This window comes from Daucus carota, chromosome 9, assembly GCF_001625215.2.
Source record: "Daucus carota subsp. sativus chromosome 9, DH1 v3.0, whole genome shotgun sequence".
NCBI lineage: Eukaryota > Viridiplantae > Streptophyta > Magnoliopsida > Apiales > Apiaceae > Daucus > Daucus carota.
In genome coordinates, this window is record NC_030389.2 from 42,997,517 (window position 1) to 43,019,471 (window position 21,955).

Here is a 21,955-nt window from a genome sequence, read left to right on the forward strand (position 1 = left end):
TGGTGCACCAGCTGCGTTAGCAATGTTATATATGTCTCCGGATCATATGATATTTGGTGATGAGTTGATACGACAGTTGGTTTGGGTCATTGCGTTTATGCCTCCATATTCCTTCCAACAATGTGTCCCTATTTTGCTTGAGATTTGCAAGCCGTTGCGTGGGATGCCATATTATGGTGAAAATGTTATCTTTGACACATGCCGAACTTGTCTTAGTTCTATGGTAGCTTGTATCGAAATTGAGGCAGCATCGGATGGAGGTTCCGTTACTTTAATTTAAAAGATATGCTAACATTTGTTAGAGAGGCTGTTGATAAGATAATTCTTACAATGGATGGTGGTATACAACCAGATACAAGTATGAGTCCCTCGCTTTCTTTAATGACGGAAGAGCTTCTCCATTTTCAAAGCTTTCTGATTCCTTTAAAAAGGTTTATACCAGAGGAGCTATTACATGGCGGTTATTGTTACACAAAGGCCTCCCAAGGTGAACCTTATATTTTAACATACACGGAAGATTTTAATTTCATGCTTAAGATTTTCTTTAGACTGTTGAAGAAGATGGATGATTGTCTTGAAGAATTGGAGAAGTTGTTGCCCACAGAGAGTGAAAATCTTGGGTGCAACCAGTATGTTCAGATCATAATTGAACTGAATGACGTGTCAAAGCACTTTCCAGCCCTATCTGAACAATTTTGGAAAACCTTAAAGAAGAGGAAGCTTTCTTTCTGCTATTTAATTATTAAATATGCTACGAGGGATGATGATTATAGTTGGATTTTGGAGCATAAGGAGGTGACTGATTCTGAGTGCAGAAGGCATTTGGCAATGATGTTACTTCCACAAGTTAGTGATGACGATGACTACCTGATCCTAGAGATGCTTATCTATAGATCACGATTGTTGGAGGATTCATTTGAGTACATTGCACACGCTGAGGCTGATACACTTCGAGCTGGTTTAACTGTGGAGTTTAAAGATGAGGAAGCTACTGGCCCCGGTGTACTGAGGGAATGGTTTGTCTTAGTTTGTGAAGCCATCTTTGATCCTCAAAATGCCCTCTTCGTAACTTGTCCAAATGATGGCAGAAGGTTTTTTCCTAATCCAGGTAAGCTTGCTGCTTTTTTAATATAGATAAATAGAATCCAAAAGGAGGTTAGGTATTTCTCTCTGACAGGGAGAGTCTTCGGGAACGATTTCAGTTGAATTTTGTGCATATTAATAGTCTACAGGTTGCATACACAGTTATGTAGTACTTAATTATTAAATCTAATATTTTTTTAGATCCCATTTTAATTCCTTTCATGGTTATTTAGAGTTTAGAATATCAGTTGAATTTTCCTTTTATATATAGTGATAGTTGCTAAATAGTTGCTTTCATCATTAGTATATTAATTGTTCTATAAACTGAATGAGGTCAGTTGTGAATAACTCACCGAGTGCTATCATACCTGATATTACTTGAACTTTATACAAATAGAATCTATTTGGATGTACATGTAAAATTAAAATTTTTGTTAGTCCTTCCCTAGCTAAAGCTAGTTTAGTCCTGATAATTAGTTCAATTTATGACTTTTTCTGTTTTGCAGCGTCGAAGGTGGATCCATTGCACCTAGAATACTTCAAGTTTGCTGGACGAGTAATTACATTGGCCTTGATGTACAATGTTCAGGTTGGCATTGCCTTTGATAGAGTATTTCTTCTACAATTGGCCGGAAGCAATGTTTCTCTGGAAGATATACGGGATGCAGATCCAATCTTGTACAGTAGTTGCAAGAGAATACTGGAGATGGATCCTGAGGAAGTTGATGAAGATACTCTAGCTTTAACATTTATTGTAGAAACCGACAAGCTAGGATGCAGGAATATCGTGGAGCTCTACCCGGATGGAAAAAATATTGCCGTGAATAGTTCAAATAGAGACAAGTATGTTTCTAGGCTTGTTCAATATCATTTTGTTGATTCTGTTAAGGATCAGGTGGCTCAGTTTGCTCAGGGCATTGATGATATCATAAGTTCGGGGAGGCTTAGGAAATCATTTTTCCAATTCTTAGAACTAGAAGATTTTGACAAGCTGCTGTATGGCAGTGAAAAAGCTCTAAGTGTTGAAGATTGGAAGTCTCACACTGACTACAATGGCTACGAGGAGACTGATCCTCAGATATCCTGGTTCTGGGAGGTATGTGAGTCAGTAAAACTTCTTTTCTGTAAGGCTTTTCAGAGTAAGGTTTTTATGTTTAGGATCCAGGCCCCTGTTATATGTATGTCATATGCCTCTTAACCAACACACTATTTTCTCGCCGTTGGATTAATATCCAGCGGCCACGATTATCAGAATTATAACAAAATTTTAATACATCTTATTTTCTTATAACCGCTAGACGGGGTCTCTGTCTAGCGGTTAAAAATGTTGGAAAGACCTCGTCCGAGCTGGGGCCTCTTAACCAACACACTATTTTCTTGCCGTTGAATATCCAACGGCCAGGATTATCAGAATTACCAAAATTATAACAAAAGTTTAATGCATCCCGTGTTTTTTAACCGCGGGACGGGTCCCTGTCTAGCGGTTAAAAAATGGTGCAAAGACCTCGTCCCGAGGTTAAAAAGCTCCGGACGTAGGTTATAATCCTCGCCGCTGGATATTCATCCAACGACCGGGTTGGTTAAGAGGTCATTGGCATATGTATGCCGGGGACCGGTACCCTTATGTTTAAGGCTTTTTTTCTATTATGAGGTGTTTATATATGCTATGAAATGATCCATCATAGTATGCAAGTTCTGATGTGTTATCCACTGATCCTTTCGACTAGCTGTGCACAATGCAATTTGTTTTGAATATCCTGGTCATAAGTTTTATTTTTCCTATGAGCTGAATTTCATATATGATATTACATTATATCTTTTTCTTTCGTATGAGATTACAGAAAGATAGCTACATAATTATCCATCTTAAATTGCAGACTGTGGCAAGTATGTCAGCAGGGCAGAGAAAAGCTCTCCTATTCTTTTGGACGTCACTGAAGAATTTACCTGTAGAAGGTTTCGGTGGCTTAACCTCCCGGCTATACATTTACAAGGTGAGCGAGAGCTGCAATCGCCTTCCAACTTCTCAGACTTGCTTCTATCAGTTGTGTTTTCCTCCTTACCAATCGTTGAAAGTCATGCAAGATCGTCTAAGTCTCATCACCCAGGATCATGTTGGCTGCAGCTTTGGGACCTCATGAGAACAAATATCAATACAAAGCTTATTTCAAAATCAGAGCCGGAACAGTTTTTTGTACTATCAGATTGCATAGTTTCCTTTTGTGGTTTATAATCGATAATTATCCGTAATTACGTAATAATTTTCTCAAGTTACTTTTAGCCTGTGCTTCACATGACGCTTGGCTACCTTGTATTTCTAGCAGGGAGGGAGTTGGTGTTGCAAAAGTAGCATGGCTGAACAAATCTTTTTGCAGAACTCGCAGAAGAAATAGGTTTGCGATCACTAGCTTCTAAATTGCGAGAAATTATATATTTCTTGTGCTTTAAAATTCTAAAGTTGTAGATAAAAACGTTTCGAAGTGAGCAAAACTACATTGATTATTTTTCTTAAAATTCAAATACAAATTTAGTGTTTAGTCCTCTCTCATGAATGAAAACAAGAGCTACCATACAATTTAGAGAGAACGGAAAATGATAACCGAATGGATAAATTTACCATTATACCCTTCCTAATGATATACACCGTACACGGTAGGCCTTTAGCATTAGTCAAACTAGGGCTTTAGCGTTGACATTTCAACATAGTATATGAATGCGACACTATAGCTAGATTGGTCCTTTTTGTATCCACTACAACAAACTCGCTTATTTACGACAGAAGTTAGGCCTTCTTTCCCTCGTAAGTTTCGAATTTATGACGGAAATTATCTGTCGTTTTTGCTCCGGTAGTAAGTTCGAAAAACCATCACAATTTTCCATGGGTGTCGTAAGTTTGATCAAGCGTCGTAAGTTGACCTGGTAGGGCTCACAATTCCAGCATATTCATAGTTAAACTTACGACGTATAGTCCGTCGTAAGTTGGACATTTTACGACGGAAAGTTCCGTAGTATTTTCATTGTGAACTCATAGTTTCATATTTGGTTCCATTCTTGCGCCGAAAAGTTCCGTGGGTAGTTATCTTACGACTGAGCCTATTATGAATATCCGTCGTAAGTCGTAAATTATAGAAAAATCTGGAATTTACAACATGTATATCTGTCGTAAGTTTAGATTTATATTCTAAAGCCCCGGCAGGTGATCACTAATTTATGACAGAATACATAACAGTTTCATATAAGTGGGCCCCATGTGCCAATAGAATAATAAGCAACTTACGACAGAATTTTCGTCATTTTAAATTCACGGCCCCCAGTTTCTATTTATATAAATTTAAAAATAAGAGAAATTAAAAATTAATTTTCAACAATAAATATAGAATTTATGGCTAGAAAATTCCATCGTAAAGTAGAACTTACGACGAAATTCACTATGAACAGATGTCAGAAGCTGCAGAAACACTAATTTATACGACAGAAATATTTCGTCGTAAGTTTGTCTGTTCATAGGAAAATTTTAGCTTGCTTTTTGGTTTCCTAGCCAATACTCGGCATCCAAAATATATATTGAAATATGAACAACCCAATCTATATCCTTTATCAGTAAACTAATCCCTCATTTAGGGAAATATGAGAAGTATCAAATATCAAATAATCAAAATTTGATTATTATTATATAAATTTTATTTAATAATAATTAAACTACTATATATGAAAGGACTCAAATGTTTGGTGGGAGCTATTAATGTAACAACTATCACACAAACAGAATTACATCACTAACAAAACTATTCATTTCAATTTTTAAAATTCAAACTATTAAATGAATCTATAAAATTCTTATTATTAGAATTCAAATAAATAAGGACCATGTTAATATTAGTAGCTAAATACGCATTAATACAAAATTTAATTCAAGACATGTCCATATAAAGACGAAGAAGAATGTGTACTTCACAAAAGAGTTATTTAACTTAAAAGGTGTGTTAGACTTCTATGCTAACAAGCTTATGGCCGGCGTCACTCACATGTTTAAAAAAAATTATTATTTATAGAAGTATAATGTCTCTTCTTATTTGATTACATTATCATTTTATAATATACAAATTTACATTATATCGTTGTCTAGATATAAAATTTTTATATATTAACACTTGATCATATTTTAAATTTTATTAAAAATTAAAATATGATCAAGTGTTAATATATAACACTTTTATAGCTGAACAATAATAGTGTTAATACATATATTAAAATTTTTATGTATAAATACATATATTAAAAATGATACTATAATCAAATAAACTGATAATAAAATTATAATAAATAGTAAATTAAAAATTTATTTAAATCGGCCCATAACTATTACCAAAGCTAAAATTTGTGATGACTATGAAATTTGGGCACATTTCAAAATTTAAACAGCGAGCCCAAAATGGTTTGCGGATATATAGATGCAAATGTAAATTGAGTTACGCATACACACAAGTAAACAGCTGATAATTAGGGTTTTTTCTCTCCAGCCTCGCCGTCTCTAAACTATTCTGCTCGAAATCAGTGTTCATTCTTACACACACAATTATGTCGCTCATCGATTCCATTTCTTCTCATGGCTCCATTTCTTCTCAGCCGTCGAAATCGAACCCTACCATACAGTTCTTTGTAAGATTGTTTTCTGAAATGGAAACATTAGTTATCCGAGCTGATGTTAACGATACAATTGAGCACGTTCTTGATTTGATCCAAGCGAAATCTGGAATTCCATTGAACGGGCAGCCGTTAATCTATAAGAGCAAGCAGCTTTACCCGGAGCAAACCCTAGGGCAATGTTGTGTCGAAAATGATGCTGTTTTACAGCTGGTTGGAGTCATGCCGAGTACTCGTCATGTGAAAGCTCAACAAACAGCTGATGAGATTGTTTCATTGATTTGGAGATTGTGTAAACGGAAACCGGGGAATAAATCTTTGGACAGCGAAGCACGTTACCTGATTCGAAGAAACCTCACTGATTATTTCACGGATTTGCTGCCGAGTGATAATGATATGGCTATAGGGCATCTGCAGGTATTCTCGTATTCTGGTGTACCAGCCGCGTTAGTTATGTTATATATGTCTCCTGATCATATGATGTTTGGTGATGAGCTTTTACGAGAGTTGGTTTGGGTCATTTCGTTTATGCCTCCATATTCCTTCCAACAATGTGTCCCTATTTTGATGGAGATTTGCAAGCTGTTGCGTAGGATGCCATATTATGCTGACAATGTTATCTTTGACACGTGCCGAACTTGTCTTAGTTCTATGGTGGAATTTATCGAAATTGAGGCAGCAATATTGGATGGAGGTGGATGCAGTACTAATTTTGTTACTTTAAAAGATATGCTCACATTTGTTCAAGAGGCTGTTGATAAAATAATTCTTACAATGGATGGTGGTATACAACCGTATACAAGTATGAGTCCTTCGCTTTCTTTAATGACGGAAGAGCTTCTCCATTTTAAAAGCTTTCTGATGCCTTTAAAAAGGTTTATACATGGCGGTTATTGTTACACGAAGGCCTCTCAAGGTGAACCTTATATTTTAACATACACGGAAGATTTTAACTTCATGCTTAAGATTTTCTTAAGGCTGTTGAAGAAGATTGATGATTGTCTTGAACAACTGGAGAAGTTGTTGCCCTCAGAGAGTGAAAATCTTGGGTGCAACCAGTATGTTTTGATCTTAATTGAACTGAATAACATGTCTAAGCACTTTCCAGTCCTAGCTAGACAATTTTGGAAAACCTTAGGGAGGAGGAAGCTTTCTTTCTGCTATTTAATTATTAAATATGCTACGAGGGGTGAAGATTATAGGTGGATTTTGGAGCATAAGGATGTGATTGATTCTGAGTGCAGAAGGCATTTGGCAATGATGTTACTTCCACAAGTTAGTGATGAAGATGATGACTACCTAGAGATCCTTATAGAGAGATCACGATTGTTGGAGGATTCATTTGAGTACATCGCACACGCTGAGGCTGATACACTTCAAGCTGGTTTAACTTTGGAGTTTAAAGATGAGGAAGCTACTGGCCCCGGTGTACTGAGGGAATGGTTTGTCTTAGTTTGTGAAGCCATCTTTGATCCTCAAACTGCCCTCTTTGTAGCTTGTCCAAATGATGGCAGAAGGTTTTTTCCAAATCCAGGTAAGCTTGCTTCTTTTTCAATATAGGTAAATTGAATCCAAAAAGAGGTTAGGTATTTTTCTCCGAGAGGGAGAGTTCTTTTTTTCCTTTTTCTCTCTTCGGGAACGATTTCCGTTGAATTTTGTGCATCTTAATAGTCTATAGGTTGCATAGACAGTTAGGTAGTACTTAATTATTAAATCTAATCTTTTTTAGATCCCCGTTTTCCTTTCATGGTCATTTAGAGTTTAGAATATTAGTTGAGTTGTCCTTTTATATATAGTGAAAGTTGCTAAATAGATTGCTCTCATCATTAGTATATTAATTATTCTATAAACTGAATGAGGTCAGCTGGGAATAACTCACCTAGTGCTATCATATACCTGATATTACCGAGTCCTGATAATTAATTAGTTCAATTTAGAAAATTAATGACTTTTTCTGTTTTGCAGCGTCGAAGGTGGATCCATTGCACCTAGAATACTTCAAGTTTGCTGGACGAGTAATTGCATTGGCCTTGATGTACAATGTTCAGGTTGGCATTGCCTTTGATAGAGTACTTCTTTTACAATTGGCCGGAAGGAATGTTTCTCTGGAAGATACACGGGATGCAGATCCAATCTTGTACAGTAGTTGCAAGAGAATATTGGAGATGGATCCTGAGGAAGTTGATGAAGATTCTCTATCTTTAACATTTACTGTAGAAACCAACAAGCTAGGATGCAGGAATGCTGTGGAGCTCTACCCTGATGGAAAAAATATTGTCGTGAATAGTACAAATAGAGACAAGTATGTTGCTAGGCTTGTTCAATATCATTTTGTTGATTCTGTTAAGGATCAGGTAGCTCAGTTTGCTCAGGGTTTTGATGATATCATAAGTTCGGGGAGGCTTAGGAAATCATTTTTCCAATTCTTAGAGCTAGAAGATTTTGACAGGCTGCTGTATGGCAGTGAAAAAGCTATAAGTGTTGAAGATTGGAAGTCTCACACTGACTACGATGGCTACGAGGAGACTGATCCTCAAATATGGTGGTTCTGGGAGGTATATGTGAGTCAGTAATACTTCTTTTCTGTAAGATTTTTATGTTTTAGGCTTATTTTTCTAGTATGAGGTGTTTATATACGCTATGACATGATCCTTCATATTATGCCCCGGGCCTCTTAACCAACACACTATTTTCTAGCTGTTGGAACCGATTAGAACAAAAGTTTAAATACATCCAGATTTTTTTAACCGTTGGACGGGGTCCCCGTCTAGCGGTTAAAAAACGCTGGATAGACCTTGTCGAGCCGTTAAAAGGTGCTGAAAATAGGTTAAAATCCTGGCCGCTGAATATTCATCCAAAGGCCAAGAGATGGTGGCCGTTGGTTAAGAGGTCCTTGGCTTTTTTACTATTATGAGTTGTTTATATATGCTTTGACATGATCCATCATAATATGCAAATTCTGATGTGTTATCCGCTGATCCTTTCGACTAGCTGTGCACAATGCAGTTTGTTTTGAATATCCTCCTCATCATAAGTTACATTTTTCCTGTTAGTTGAATTTCATTTATGATATAATTATATTACATCCTTTTCTTTTCGTATGAGATTAGAGAGAGATAGCTACATAATTATCCATGCTAAATTGCAGACTGTGGCGAGCATGTCAGCAGGGCAGAGAAAAGCTCTCCTATTCTTTTGGACGTCACTGAAGAATCTACCTGTAGAAGGTTTCGGTGGCTTAACCTGCCGGCTATACATTTACAAGGTGAGTGAGAGCTGCAATCGCCTTCCAACTTCTCAGACTTGCTTCTATCGGTTGTGCTTTCCTCCTTACCAATCGTTGAAAGTCATGCAAGATCGTCTAAGTCTCATCACCCAGGATCATGTTGGCTGCAGCTTTGGGACCTTTTGAGAACATTACATGTCGGGATCGAAACTCTCTTTGTGCTTCACATGAAGCTTGGCTACCTTGTATTTCTAGCAGCAGGGAGGAGTTGATGATGCAAAAGTAGCATGGCTGAACAAATCTTTGCAAAACTAGCAGGGCAAATAGAACTGCGATCACTAGCTTCTAAATTGCGAGAAATTAATTTATATTTTTTGTGCTTTAAAATTTTAAAGTTGTAGATTAAAACGTTCCAGAGTGAGCAAGACTATACATTGATTATTTTTCTTGAAATTCAAATACAAATTTAGTGTTTAATCAGAAGCATAAGTTAATATACCACAGACCCTCTCATGAATGAAAACAAGAACTACTACATACAATTTAGACAGAACGGAAAATGATAAACGACTAGACAAATTTAACATATACCCATGATATACGCCGTACACAATAGGCCTTTTAGCATCGGTCAAATTAGGGCTTTAGCGTCGGCATTTCAGCATAGCATATGAATGCGACACTATAGGTTGGTCCTTTTTGAAGCCACTACAACAAACTGGAGTATTTACGACGGAAATTAAGCGTTAATTATGTCGAAGTTTCTAATTTACAACGGAAATTATCCGTCGTTTTTGCTCAAGTAGTAAGTTCGAAAAATCGTCACAATTTTCCACAGGTGTCGTAAGTTTGATCAAGCGTCGCAATTATAAACAAGCGTCGTAAGTTGACCTGGTAGGACCCACAATTCCAGCATATTCATAGTTAAACTTACGACGTACGGTCCGTCGTAAGTTGGACATTTTAGGACGGAAAGTTCGTCATATGTTTATTGTGGACCCACGGTTTCGTATATTTGGTTCCGTTCTTGCGACAGTAAGTTTCGTCGGTATTTTCCTCACGACCGAGCCTATTGTGAACATCTGTCGTAAATTATAGAGAAATATGGAACTTTTGAAATATATATATATCTATCGTAAGTTTAGACTTATATTCTAAAGCCCCTGCAATTTTCTATATTTCTCTATATTTCTGCCATTTTTTACCATTCAAGAATGGTCAAAAACCTGTCCATCCATGCATTCACTATTCAATATATACTTAACAAACATTTTAACTATTATACAATCCAAGCAAATATTCAATCCCCAATATCATAATTTTTTTTGTCACACACAATTTCATAATTTTCATTAACAAAACATCCCAAACACATAGTCATACACAAACAAAAGACTAAAACATCCATAAACATCTCCACAAATTCAATTACATTCACACAACTTAATATCAACCCTTAATAACCGGACCTCCACTAGAGACAACAACATAGGGATGACTCATATCACCGTCTTCAGAGTCCGTACTCTCATTCACTTCCGCCACGCTTAAAGTCAGATATATCCATCACATAATTAAACAACTCACGCTAATGAATATTTATCATCAAAATATTGAACACATTACACTTTAAAATTTTAAAGATTTTGGAAAGGTTATATTTTATAACATTTTCAACAAATAGCAGTTTCATTTATCATCTACCACTTATATATGGTTTGAATAAGGGAATAATATGACATGTGTAAAATTTTCAATACAAAAATATGTCTGAAAATAGAAATGCTACCTTCTTAAAAATGATGTTATTAAAAATTTCTAATTAATGTTCTTTGGTATGATCGTAGTGGTATTAGATTGAATTTAATTCGAAATTGTGTTATGGTTAAATATAATTGAGATATTATCACGTGTTCCAATTATTATTGAATTGATATTTTTTATTTAGAAAAATTGGGTGAGTTAGTTAATTTAAATATTAGTATAATTAATAATATAATGTATCTCCATATTATTAATTTCTTTTTATATCAAACAGATATATATAAGTGGATAAATAAAAATGAAAATAAGTAAAATCGATATCAAACCCGTTTTCTTTGTATCAAAATATAGTATTTGAGTTTGTCATGATAGTATCACAAGCTTCTTCGTCTTTACTGCAGTACTCTTGTGGAAGATAGGATTTGAATTAAATTTTAGAATAATATGGATTTAAGTAACAATACTGTAAATATATATATTAAGAAGAATATAATGTACTCAAATAAAAAAAATAAGATTATAATAAATAATAAATTTAAAAAGTTATTTGAATCGCTGCCAAACTAAAACTAAAGTTTTAAAACTTGTGATAATTATGAAAATTTGGGACATTTCAAAATTTTCAAACAAGCCAAAAAAGTATAGATGCAAATGTTAATTGAGCAGACACACCAAATGAAAATTTGGGACCTTTCAAATTTAAAAGGCCCAAAAAAAGTGTGCTGAAATACTAGATGCAAATGTAAATCGAGTAGATACGCATACACACAAGTAAACAGCTAAATAGGGTTTTTCTCCCCAACTATGAGCTCCAAAATTATTCATTTCAGCCGTCTCTAAATTGTTCATTCTTCTTACACACACAATATCGCCCATCGATTCCTGCAAACCCTAATTGGAAAATTATGCCGCCCACGGCTCCACTTCTTCTGAGCCATCGAAATCAAACTCTACCATACAGTTCCTTGTAAGATTGTTTTCTGAAATGAAAACATTAATTATTCGATTTGATACGATAATCGAAAGCTGGAATTCCATCGAACGTGCAGCCGTCAATTTATAAGAGCAAGCAGCTTTACCCTGAAGAGCAAAGGAGCAAACCCTAGGGGAATTCGGCCTCATGTGAAAGCTGAACAGTTAGCTGATGAGATTTTTTCATCGATTTGGGGATTGTCTAAACGGAATTCGGGGATTGAATTATCTTGGGACAGTGAAGCACGTTACCTGATTAGAAGAAACCTGACTTGTTATTTCACTGATTTGCTGCCGAGTGATGATGGCATGGCTCTATACAGGGCATTTGCAGGTATTTTCGTATTCCGGTGCACCAGCTGCTTTAACAATGTTATATATGTCTATATATCATATGATATTTTGGGAGGAGTTGATTATTTATGTTGATTTTTTTGCTGACCTGAAATATCTCCCAACAATATATCCCTACATTTTTAGAGATTTGGCAAGGCGTTGCGTGCGACGCCATATTACCGCAACAATATTATGTATCCCCGTGGTATGTTAGCTCGGGGTAAAGCTGCTTACTCTTATAAATTAATAGATGCACGTTCGACGATATTCCAGCTTTCGATTGTATGAAATCAAGAATATACTCAATCGTGTCGTTAACATCAGCTCGAATAACTAATGTTTTATTTCCCGAAAATAATCTCACAAGGAACGTCTGTAGGCTAGAGTTCGATTTCGATGACTCAGCAGAACACGCTGTTGATCGAGCACGGGAGACAGAGTTGATATCGTCAATTCTCGTTCTAACGGAGGAAGAGGAACTCACACCATCATCGACACGAGTATAAGCGTCCAATTTGCGTTTGCAGGAATCGATTAGAGACATTTGGTGTGTTCAATATCGAAGACAATATTATAGAGATGACCGACAATATAAATTAAGAGCCGCCGGAGAGAAAAATCCTTCTCGGCTTTCAGAAATCCTGCTCTTATAAGTTAATATTACTCTCGTCGTATTTTAATATATTTTTAAACATTAAATTCTAGTTACGTGTTTCATATTAAAAATAGCAAAACGGTTATCAGCTGTATCCGTACAATGAAGATACCATGTTAAATATGAGAAATAATCATGATTCTGTGTGTGTTATCTCTAAATTTTGATTTTTTACATTTATCCAATTTTGTATTCTTTTACGATATTATATCGATAATTTTATTTACTACTTCATCTTCCTCCGCTATCTCTAATTTGTCTGTGGGTTCATATCTATGTCAGTTGCCTACATCGATTTTTTAAATTTGGAATGTTCAAAAGTTTGGTAATTAACAATACTTCTCGGTTTTCAGAACTATTGAATTCTTCGGATTGTTTGTTGTTGAATAAATTTCAACCAATTTCCGAAACCTTGTCGAAAATTTTATATGACTCTTGTCGTATTTTAAGATAGTGCAGGATATAAATTCTTATTACGTGTTTCATATTTATGATAGTCAAACATTTATTAGGTAAATCTGTAGGTGCAAATACTATTTTTTAACATGAGATATAATTACAATAACGCACTACAAAGTTTTTTGTTTTTTTTTTTGAAAATAACGCACTACAAAGTTTAATATCACTACTTTAATATCACTTTTGTCATATTTTGAGATACTGCTAGATATTAAATTCTAATTATGGGTTTTATGTTTCATATTTATGATAGCAAAACAGTTATCCGGTAGATATGTAGAATGCAGATATTATTTTTTAATATGAGAAATAATTACGATTCTGTGTAGGGGTGGCAAAATCCGACACGCTCCCGAAGCCCGACACGAATTCGTCTCGATAAATACAAATGAGGGTCTCAGATTTTATATATCGGATCGGGTTTGATAAATTTTTCCCAAAAAACCCGGGTCGGGTTCAGAGAAAAAATTACCCCACTCGAACCCGATCTGATATATAAAATCTCGGACCCTCATTTGTATTTATCGAGACGAATTCGTGTCAGGTTTCGGAAGCGTGTTGGATTTTTCCACCCCTACACCGATCGTAATTATTTCTCATATTAAAATATAATATCTCCATTCTGCAGATCTACCGGATAACTGTTTTTCCGTCATAAATATGAAACATAAAACACGTAATAATTAGATTTCAATATCTAGCAGTATCTCAAAATACGACAAGAGTGATATTAAACTTTGGACAAAATTTCAGAAATTAGCAGTGATATTAAACTTTGTAGTGCGTTATTGTAATTACATCTCATGTTAAAAAATAATATTTGCACCTACAGATTTATCTAATAACTGTTTGGCTATCATAAATATGAAACACGTAATAAGAATTTATATCCGGCACTATCTTAAAATACGACAAGAGTCATATTAAATTTTCGACAAGGTTTCGGAAATTGGTTGAAATTTATTCAACAACAAAAAATGCGAAGAATTCAATAGTTATGAAAACCGAGAAGTATTGTTAATTATCAAACTTTTGAACATTCCAAATTTAAAACAACCGATGCAGGCAACCGATATAGATTATGAACCCACATACAAATTAGAGATAGCGGAGGAAGATGAAGTAGTGAATAAAATTATCGATATAACATTGTGAAAAAATACAAAATTGGATAGATATGAAAAATCAAAATTTGGAGATAACGCACACAGAATCGTGATTATTTCTCATATTAAGAAAATGGTATCTTCATTCTACGGATACAGCTGATAACCGTTTTGCTATTTTTAATATGAAACACGTAACTAGAATTTAATGTCTAAAAATATTAAAATACGACGAGAGTAATATTAAGTTATAAGAGCAGGATTTCTGAAAGCCAAGAAGGATTTTTCTCTCCGGCGGCTCTTAATTTATACTGTCGGTCATCTCTAAAATATTGTCTTCGATATTGAACACACTAAATGTCTCTAATCGATTCCTGCAAACACAAATTGGACTCTTATACCCGTGTCGATGATGGTGTGAGTTCCTCTTCCGCCGTTACAATGAGATCTGACGTTATCAACTCTGTCTCCGGTGCTCGATCAGCAGCGGGTTCGGCTGAGTCATCGAAATCGCACTCTAGCCTACAGTTCCTTGTAAGATTGTTTTCTGGAATGAAAACATTAGTTATTCGAGCGAATGTTAATGATACAATTGGGTACGTTCTTGATTTGATACAATCGAAAGCTGGAATTCCATCGAACGTGCAGATGTTAATTTATAAGAGCAAGCAGATTTACCCGGAGCAAACCCTGGGGGAATGTTGTGTAGAAAATGATGCTGTGCTACAGTTGGTTGGAGTCATGCGGAGTACTCGTCTTGTCAAAGCTCAACAGTTAGTTGATGAGATTGTTTCATTGATTTGGAGATTGTGTAAAAGAAATTCGGGGAATGAAGCTTGGGATAGGGAAGCACGTCGCGTGATTAGAAGAAACTTATCTGATTATTTCGGAGATTTTCTTCCCAAGGATAATGATATTTATTTCGGGCATTATCTGCAGGTATTTTGTTGTTCTCATGTACCAGCTTCTTTAGCAATGTTATATATGTCTCCTCAAAATATGATATTTGGCAATGAGTTGATTCAAGAGTTGATTACGTTAATTTCTTTACTGCCTCGACATCTCTCCCTACAATGTATACCAATATATTTAGAGATTTGCAAGGCGTTGCGTGGGATGCCATATTACCGCAACGATGCTATGTTTAACACGTGCCGAAGATGTCTTAGTGACATGGTCAAATGTACCGAGATGAAGACTGCACCGAATGGAGCTGGCTATGCTTATCTTGTTAATTTTATAAAAGACATGCAAACTTTTGTTGCAGACGCTGCCGATGAGATAGTTCATTCTATGGATGCTGGTATAGAACTGGATACAAGGACGAGTCCCTCACATCCTTTATTGACTGAGGTTGTCTATCTCAAAAACTTTCTGATGCCTGTAGAAACATTTATTACAGAGGAGCTATTCTTTAAGTTTCGATACAGAAAGGTATCTCAGGATGGTCCTTATCAAGAATTTAGTATCATGTTTGAGACTTTCTTTAGGCTGCTGAACAAGATGGATTATTGTCTTGAAGAACTGGAGAAGTTATTGCCGACTAAGAGTGAAAATCTTGGGTGCTACCAGTATGTTGCAATCATAATGGAGCTGAATAATATGTCTAAGCACTTCCCAGACTTAGCAAAACAGTTTTGGACAACTTTGAGGAATAGGAAGCTTTCTTTCAGCTATTTAATTATTAAATATGCTAGCAAGGAGGATGATTATGAATGGATTTCGGTGCATAAAGAGGTGACAAATTTTGAGTGCAGAAGGCATTTGGCAATGATGTTACTTGCACGAGTTAGTGATGAGGATAACAACCTGATCCAAGAGATCATGCTTATTGACAGATCACGATTGTTGGAGGACTCTTTTGAATACATTGCACACTCTGAGGCTGAAACACTTCGAGCTAGTTTAGATTTGCAGTTTAAAGATGAGGAAGCTACTGGCCCTGGTGTTCTGAGGGAGTGGTTTGTCTTAGTTTGTCAAGCCATATTTGACCCTCGAAATGCCCTCTTTGTAGCTTGTCCAAATGATCGTAGAAGGTTTTTTCCAAATTCAGGTAATCAGCTTGGTGCTTCTGTCATTCTACTTTGCCCTATATATGATTCATAGAAGTTATATTTTGTTTATGTTTCTGCGAGTATGAATCGTATGGGTGACTTTAATATATTTTGCCCTGGTGTTTGATATAGTGATTGCTTTCAACATTAGTATTTTAAAAATTTTATACCTCACCCCATATTCTCCCCTTGAATTCCTCCCTGGTTATTCTCTGATAAATTCAGTTTTTTAAATTAATGACTCGTCCGAATTTGCAGTGTCTAGGGTGGATCCATTGCACCTAGAATACTTCAAGTTTGCTGGAAGAGTAATTGCATTGGCCTTAATTCGCAAAGTTCAGGTTGGCATTGTCTTTATAGAAATGTAAACACACTACACACGCACACACTGGTATGTTAATCAATTCTGGAAGAAAATAGCAGAAGATAATTTTACTTAACCAACGTACAGGAATATATAAAGCAAACAGATAACTACCAAAACACAAACTACGTATCAAACTCCTACCATGACTCTACTGCTATTATTCTGCTATTACTTTGCTCCTAATCCTACGCTACTCCAAATAGCTAACTGCATGCTGCGCGTTCTACGTAACAGCTATTTTATTCAAATGTGTTTAGATTAAACAAATATCCAACACATTCCCCCCTAATCTAAACATGTTTCCAGGCTACGAACTTGATGTAACAGCAGTGAGATTTTCAACACCAATCATCTTCCTCATTTCTTCAAACTTAATTCTTCCCAGTGCCTTAGTTAAGATGTCTGCTCGCTGCTCCTGTGTAACAACGTGTTTAACTACCAGCTTACCTCGTTCGATGCATTCACGGATAAAATGAAACCGTACATCTATATGCTTGCTTCTTCCATGTAGAACAGGGTTCTTCATTAACTCAATAGCAGACTTGTTATCCACATGAAGTACAACTGGTCCAACTTGATGCCCTAAGATTTCCTCCAGCAGTCCACGGAGCCATATGCTTTGGCACGCTGCTGTTGTAGCCGCCATGTACTCTGCCTCGCAAGATGACAGCGCAACTACTCTCTGTTTCTTTGAAGCCCAAGAGATTAAACTCTTATTCAAGTAAAAACACATCCCACCAGTACTTCTCCTATCTATAACATCCCCAGCCAGATCACTATCTGAGAACCCAGATAGAACCTTCCCACTTTTCTCATTTACATACACAAGACCATGGTCAATTGTACCTCTCACATACCTCAATATATGCTTTACTGCTTGCTGATGCTTTACTGTAGGTTTGTCCATAAATCTGCTTACTACACCCACAGCATACGAAATGTCCGGTCTAGTATGTGTTAGATATCGCAGACTCCCAACAACACACCTGTACTCAGTAGCATCTACCAACTTGCCTCCTTCATCCTTGTCTAATTGAAGTTTGTATTCCATAGGATATTTCGATGAATTACAGTTCAACATCCCAGCCTTGTCCAACAATTTCTTTGCATATGCAGACTGTTTCAATGTAGTAAACATTCCTCCTTGATTTACTTCTATACCAAGATAAAACGATAGCAGACCTAAATTGCTCATCTCAAATTGCTTGTTCATCTGCAACTTGAACTCCTCAATTTTTCGTTTATCAGAACCAGTCACCAACAAATCGTCAACATAGACTCCTACTATGATCACATTCCCACCTACAGACTTCGTGTACACAGCCTGCTCGTGCAAACACCTTTTAAAACCCAGCTCCTTCAAACATTTATCCAATCGTGCATTCCAGGCCCTGGGAGCTTGACGTAGCCCATACAAGGCTTTTGTCAATTTATACACCTTCTTTTCTTGCCCTTTCTTTATAAATCCCTCGGGTTGTTTGACATATACTTCTTCATGAAGTTCGCCATTTAAAAATGCTGATTTAACGTCAAGATGATGAACTTCCCAACCTTCCTTTGCTGAAAGAGCCAATAATAATCGAACGGTATCGAGACGAGCTACCGGAGCAAACACTTCATTATAATCGATCCCTTTTTTCTGAACATAACCTTTCGCAACGAGACGTGCCTTGTGTTTTACTACGTTCCCTTCTGGATCCTTTTTTATTTTATAAACCCATTTCAAGCCGATTGGCTTGTGCCCAGGTGGCAAATCTGTAAGTGTCCAGGTATCGTTCTTCTCGATTGTCTCAAGCTCCAGTTTCATTGCATCTTGCCACTCTTTTTCTTTTGTTGCTTCGTTAAAAGATGTTGGCCCTTCTATCTTTAGTAGCATCAGCTCATCAATCATATCAACAATCTCAGTTTCATTGTAGATTTCATCCAGAGACCTGAAGTGTCTAGTCTCACTACCATTTACAGAGGACACGTCAGTAGCTCCTGTAGATAAATCAGCTCCTGTAGATAAATCAGCCATTGCAGTTGTCGATGTCTGCAGAGGTGGTGACTGCAGAGGTGTTACAGGCTCATATTCTGCTTCAACATTACCTCCTGCATCCTCCGAATTAGCCATCTCGATATAATGCCCAGGAAAGGTTACTTTATCTTCTTTATTCTGCTCCCATGACCAGAAGTTACTTTCTTGTATTACTACATCTCTACTTACGTGCACAGCACCTGTTCTTGGATCATACAAGCGATTGCCCTTTGTTCCTGGTTCCTTACCGAGATATACAACCAACTTGCTACGGTCGTCCAGTTTTTTGACATGAACTGTTGGAATCTTCATGTACGCTGTACACCCAAAAACTCTTATGTGTTCCAGACTCGGTTTCTTCCCACTCCACGCTTCATACGGGGTTCTGCCATTTAAAATGCGAGTTGGCAAACGATTAAGAACATAAACTGAGTGACGTACTGCTTCGCCCCACATAAATGCCGGTAATTTTGCTTCTTTTAGAAAGCTTCTTGTCATAGCAGCAACGGTTCGATTTCTACGCTCCACCACACCATTCTGTTGCGGGGTGTATGGCGCTGTGTAATGTCTCTGAATGCCAGCCTTCTCACAAAACATTGTAAATTCCTTTGAGCAGAATTCCCCACCTCGGTCTGTCCTCAAAATCTTAATACTTCTTTCTGTTCCATTCTCGACTAATGCCTTAAATTTTTTAAACATCTCAAAAGCACAACTCTTTTCTTTCAACATGTATACCCACATCTTTCTACTGAAGTCATCAACAAATAACAGAAAATATCGGTTACCTCCAGGTGTCATTGGTGAAATGGGTCCGCAAATGTCTGCGTGTACTATCTCCAATATCTTTCTTGAATCGAAATTGGCTCGGGAGGGAAAGGGTTTTCTGGATTGCTTTGACATTAGGCATCCTTCACACTTCTTTAGTGGTTGAATTAATTTCGGAAGTCCATATGCCATCTTCTCCCTCGACATGAGTTCTAAAGCTTGAAAATTTACATGCCCAAGCCGGGCATGCCAGAGCCAGGTATCCTCCTCTAACTTTGTCAACAAGCATGAAGGCTTACTTTCCTCAAGGCTGATTTTATACAAGCGATTCTCAGATCTTTTCACCTTCATTAGTAGTTTACCGCTGCCCTCATAAACCCACAAATAATCATCTTCAAGGATCACTTTATTACCAGCCTCAGATAACTGACCCAAACTTATAATATTATTACATAAATTTGGAATGTAATATACCTCCGTTAAAGTCCTTTCCTCGCCGTTTTTGCATTGGAATGAAACTGTCCCCTTGCCCTTGATACTCACAGTAGATCCATCTCCAAATTTCACCTTCCCGGTCACATGTTCATCCAATTCCCTGAACTTGCCGCGTTGGCCAGTCATATGATTGCTGGCGCCGTTATCCAAATACCAGACTTGTGATTCCCTTTGTTCTTCATTATTTGCTCGTAGTTTTGGAACTACTGTATCTTCCTTCAGCAACATCGACTTGAATTCTGTTTCTCCCACCTCAGCTATCAGTAATGCTGGTTCATCTTCTTGAATTTGAGAAAGATTCGCCTCCTTTTGCACATCTCTCTCCTTGCGGGGCCTGCGACATTCCGCAGCAAAGTGTCCATATGCTTGGCAATTGAAGCATCTCACTCTGCTCCTGTCTCGTCCTCCACGATTTCCCTCTTTCGCACGGTGTTCTCCACCACCTCGAACCCCCTCCTTATTGGTCCGCTTCAACCATTCATCTCGAGTCAGTAGTAACTGGCCCTCGTTGCTTTCTTTCTTCCTCCACTCTTCCTCTGTCAGCAATAGTTGTCCTTGGCTTGTTTCTGTCATTCCTTTTAACCTCTCTTCGTGAGCCGTGAGCGAGCCAACAACTTCTTCCACTGACATCGCCTCTAAGTTGCCAAATTGTTCGATAGCCGATGCAATTTGTAAGAACTTGGAGGGAACTGCTCTGAGTAGCTTTTTGACCACGTATGCTTCCTCTACTTTCTCTCCTAGAGCTCTAATATTGGTGACCAGGCTAGTTAGCTTCAAATAGAACTCATCCAGTGGCTCAGTCTCCTTCATGCGCAGAGCTTCGAATTCACACTTGAGGGTCTGCGCCTTTGCCTTTTTCACCTTGTCTGCCCCTAAGGACATTGTTTTGATTGCGTTCCAAGCCTCCCTGGATGTCTTTTTTTCGGCAATTGACAATAGTATGTCTTCCGGAACTCCTTGGTAAATGTTACATATTTGATGATGTCACAGGTATCTAACTTGTTTAGTGTGCAGAAGCAAATATCAGAGTTTAGCTGGAAATCAGAGTTTAACGACTGCCAGCTGGATCAGAGTTTAAGCGATGATCAGAGTTTACAGGCGGCTGATTTTCAGGAGCATATCTGACTAAATAAGGAAGATAAAGATCAAGAGAGATTGTACAGATCAGGACAGCAGAAGGATAGCTACTGATTAGATTATTTTAGGAAGCAGATAATTATAAATCAATCAGTAGATATCATGTAACTGTGTATATAAACACAGCTTAGGGTTTACTCTACATGAGTTATCAATTGAATATCATTCGTGTAACCTAGCAGCTCTTAGTGATAAGATATAAATCACTAAGAGATTATTTGTAAACTACTGAGATTTGTGAATAAGAGTTTATTGAATTATTCTCTTATACTTGTGTTTGTATTGGATTGTGTTCACTATATTATCATATATATAGTGAGTTTAGTCGGCCTAACAAGTGGTATCAGAGCGAGCTCTGTTGATATACCTACAGTGAGATCTTAATCACACACAATCATGTCTGAGAAATCACAAAACAGTAGATATGAGTCTCTTAGGGTTCCGGTCCTCAGGGCATCTGAATATTCTGTCTGGAAAGTTAGAATGATCATGTTTCTGGAATCTATAGATCCAGAATATCTGGATAGAATTTATGATGGTCCACACATGCCAACGAAGCTCTCTGTTGCAGTGGGAGATGAACCCCAGAAGATGATTCCTAAAGAGAAGAAGGACTATACTCCAGAGGACATCTCATCTATCAGTAAAGATGCAAAGGTGAAGCATCTGTTGCATAGTGCTCTGGACAATGCTATGTCCAATAGAGTAATTGGATGCAAAACTGCAAAGGAGATATGGGATGCTTTGGAAGTCAGATGTCAAGGAACCAAAGCCATCAAAAAGAACAGAAGGACCATACTTACTCAAGAGTATGAACACTTTGATTCAAAATCAGGTGAATCACTGACTGATCTTTATGATAGGTTTGTCAAGCT

General features: G+C 36.9%; 3 protein-coding genes across 3 annotated transcripts; all 3 read left to right on the forward strand.

Annotated features, from left to right (window-relative positions):
- The first annotated feature begins 330 nt into the window (after nt 1-330).
- Nucleotides 331-3,224, forward strand: LOC135149693 (E3 ubiquitin-protein ligase UPL5-like). Its single transcript, XM_064085490.1, has 3 exons — nt 331-1,108; nt 1,590-2,179; nt 2,961-3,224. The coding sequence occupies exons 1-3, from the start codon at nt 331-333 to the stop codon at nt 3,222-3,224; spliced, it is 1,632 nt and encodes a 543-aa protein (XP_063941560.1).
- A 2,437-nt stretch (nt 3,225-5,661) lies between these two features.
- LOC135149694 (E3 ubiquitin-protein ligase UPL5-like) lies at nt 5,662-9,139 on the forward strand. Its single transcript, XM_064085491.1, has 3 exons — nt 5,662-7,261; nt 7,693-8,282; nt 8,876-9,139. Exons 1-3 carry the CDS (start codon nt 5,662-5,664, stop codon nt 9,137-9,139), a joined length of 2,454 nt encoding a protein of 817 aa, XP_063941561.1.
- A 5,463-nt stretch (nt 9,140-14,602) lies between these two features.
- On the forward strand, nt 14,603-16,351 carry LOC135149695 (E3 ubiquitin-protein ligase UPL5-like). The gene has a single exon (XM_064085492.1). The coding sequence runs from the start codon at nt 14,603-14,605 to the stop codon at nt 16,349-16,351; it is 1,749 nt and encodes a 582-aa protein (XP_063941562.1).
- Nucleotides 16,352-21,955: the final 5,604 nt, after the last annotated feature.

Bases quoted from the DNA above. Each gene is read 5' to 3' on its own strand.
- LOC135149695 (XM_064085492.1), top strand. From the start codon at position 14,603: ATGTCTCTAATCGATTCCTGCAAACACAAATTGGACTCTTATACCCGT.
- LOC135149694 (XM_064085491.1), top strand. From the start codon at position 5,662: ATGTCGCTCATCGATTCCATTTCTTCTCATGGCTCCATTTCTTCTCAG. The intron at 7,262-7,692 runs GTAAGCTTGCTT...TCTGTTTTGCAG, and splicing joins AAGGTTTTTTCCAAATCCAG to CGTCGAAGGTGGATCCATTG. The intron at 8,283-8,875 runs GTATATGTGAGT...GCTAAATTGCAG, and splicing joins AAATATGGTGGTTCTGGGAG to ACTGTGGCGAGCATGTCAGC.
- LOC135149693 (XM_064085490.1), top strand. From the start codon at position 331: ATGGATGGTGGTATACAACCAGATACAAGTATGAGTCCCTCGCTTTCT. The intron at 1,109-1,589 runs GTAAGCTTGCTG...TCTGTTTTGCAG, and splicing joins AAGGTTTTTTCCTAATCCAG to CGTCGAAGGTGGATCCATTG. The intron at 2,180-2,960 runs GTATGTGAGTCA...CTTAAATTGCAG, and splicing joins AGATATCCTGGTTCTGGGAG to ACTGTGGCAAGTATGTCAGC.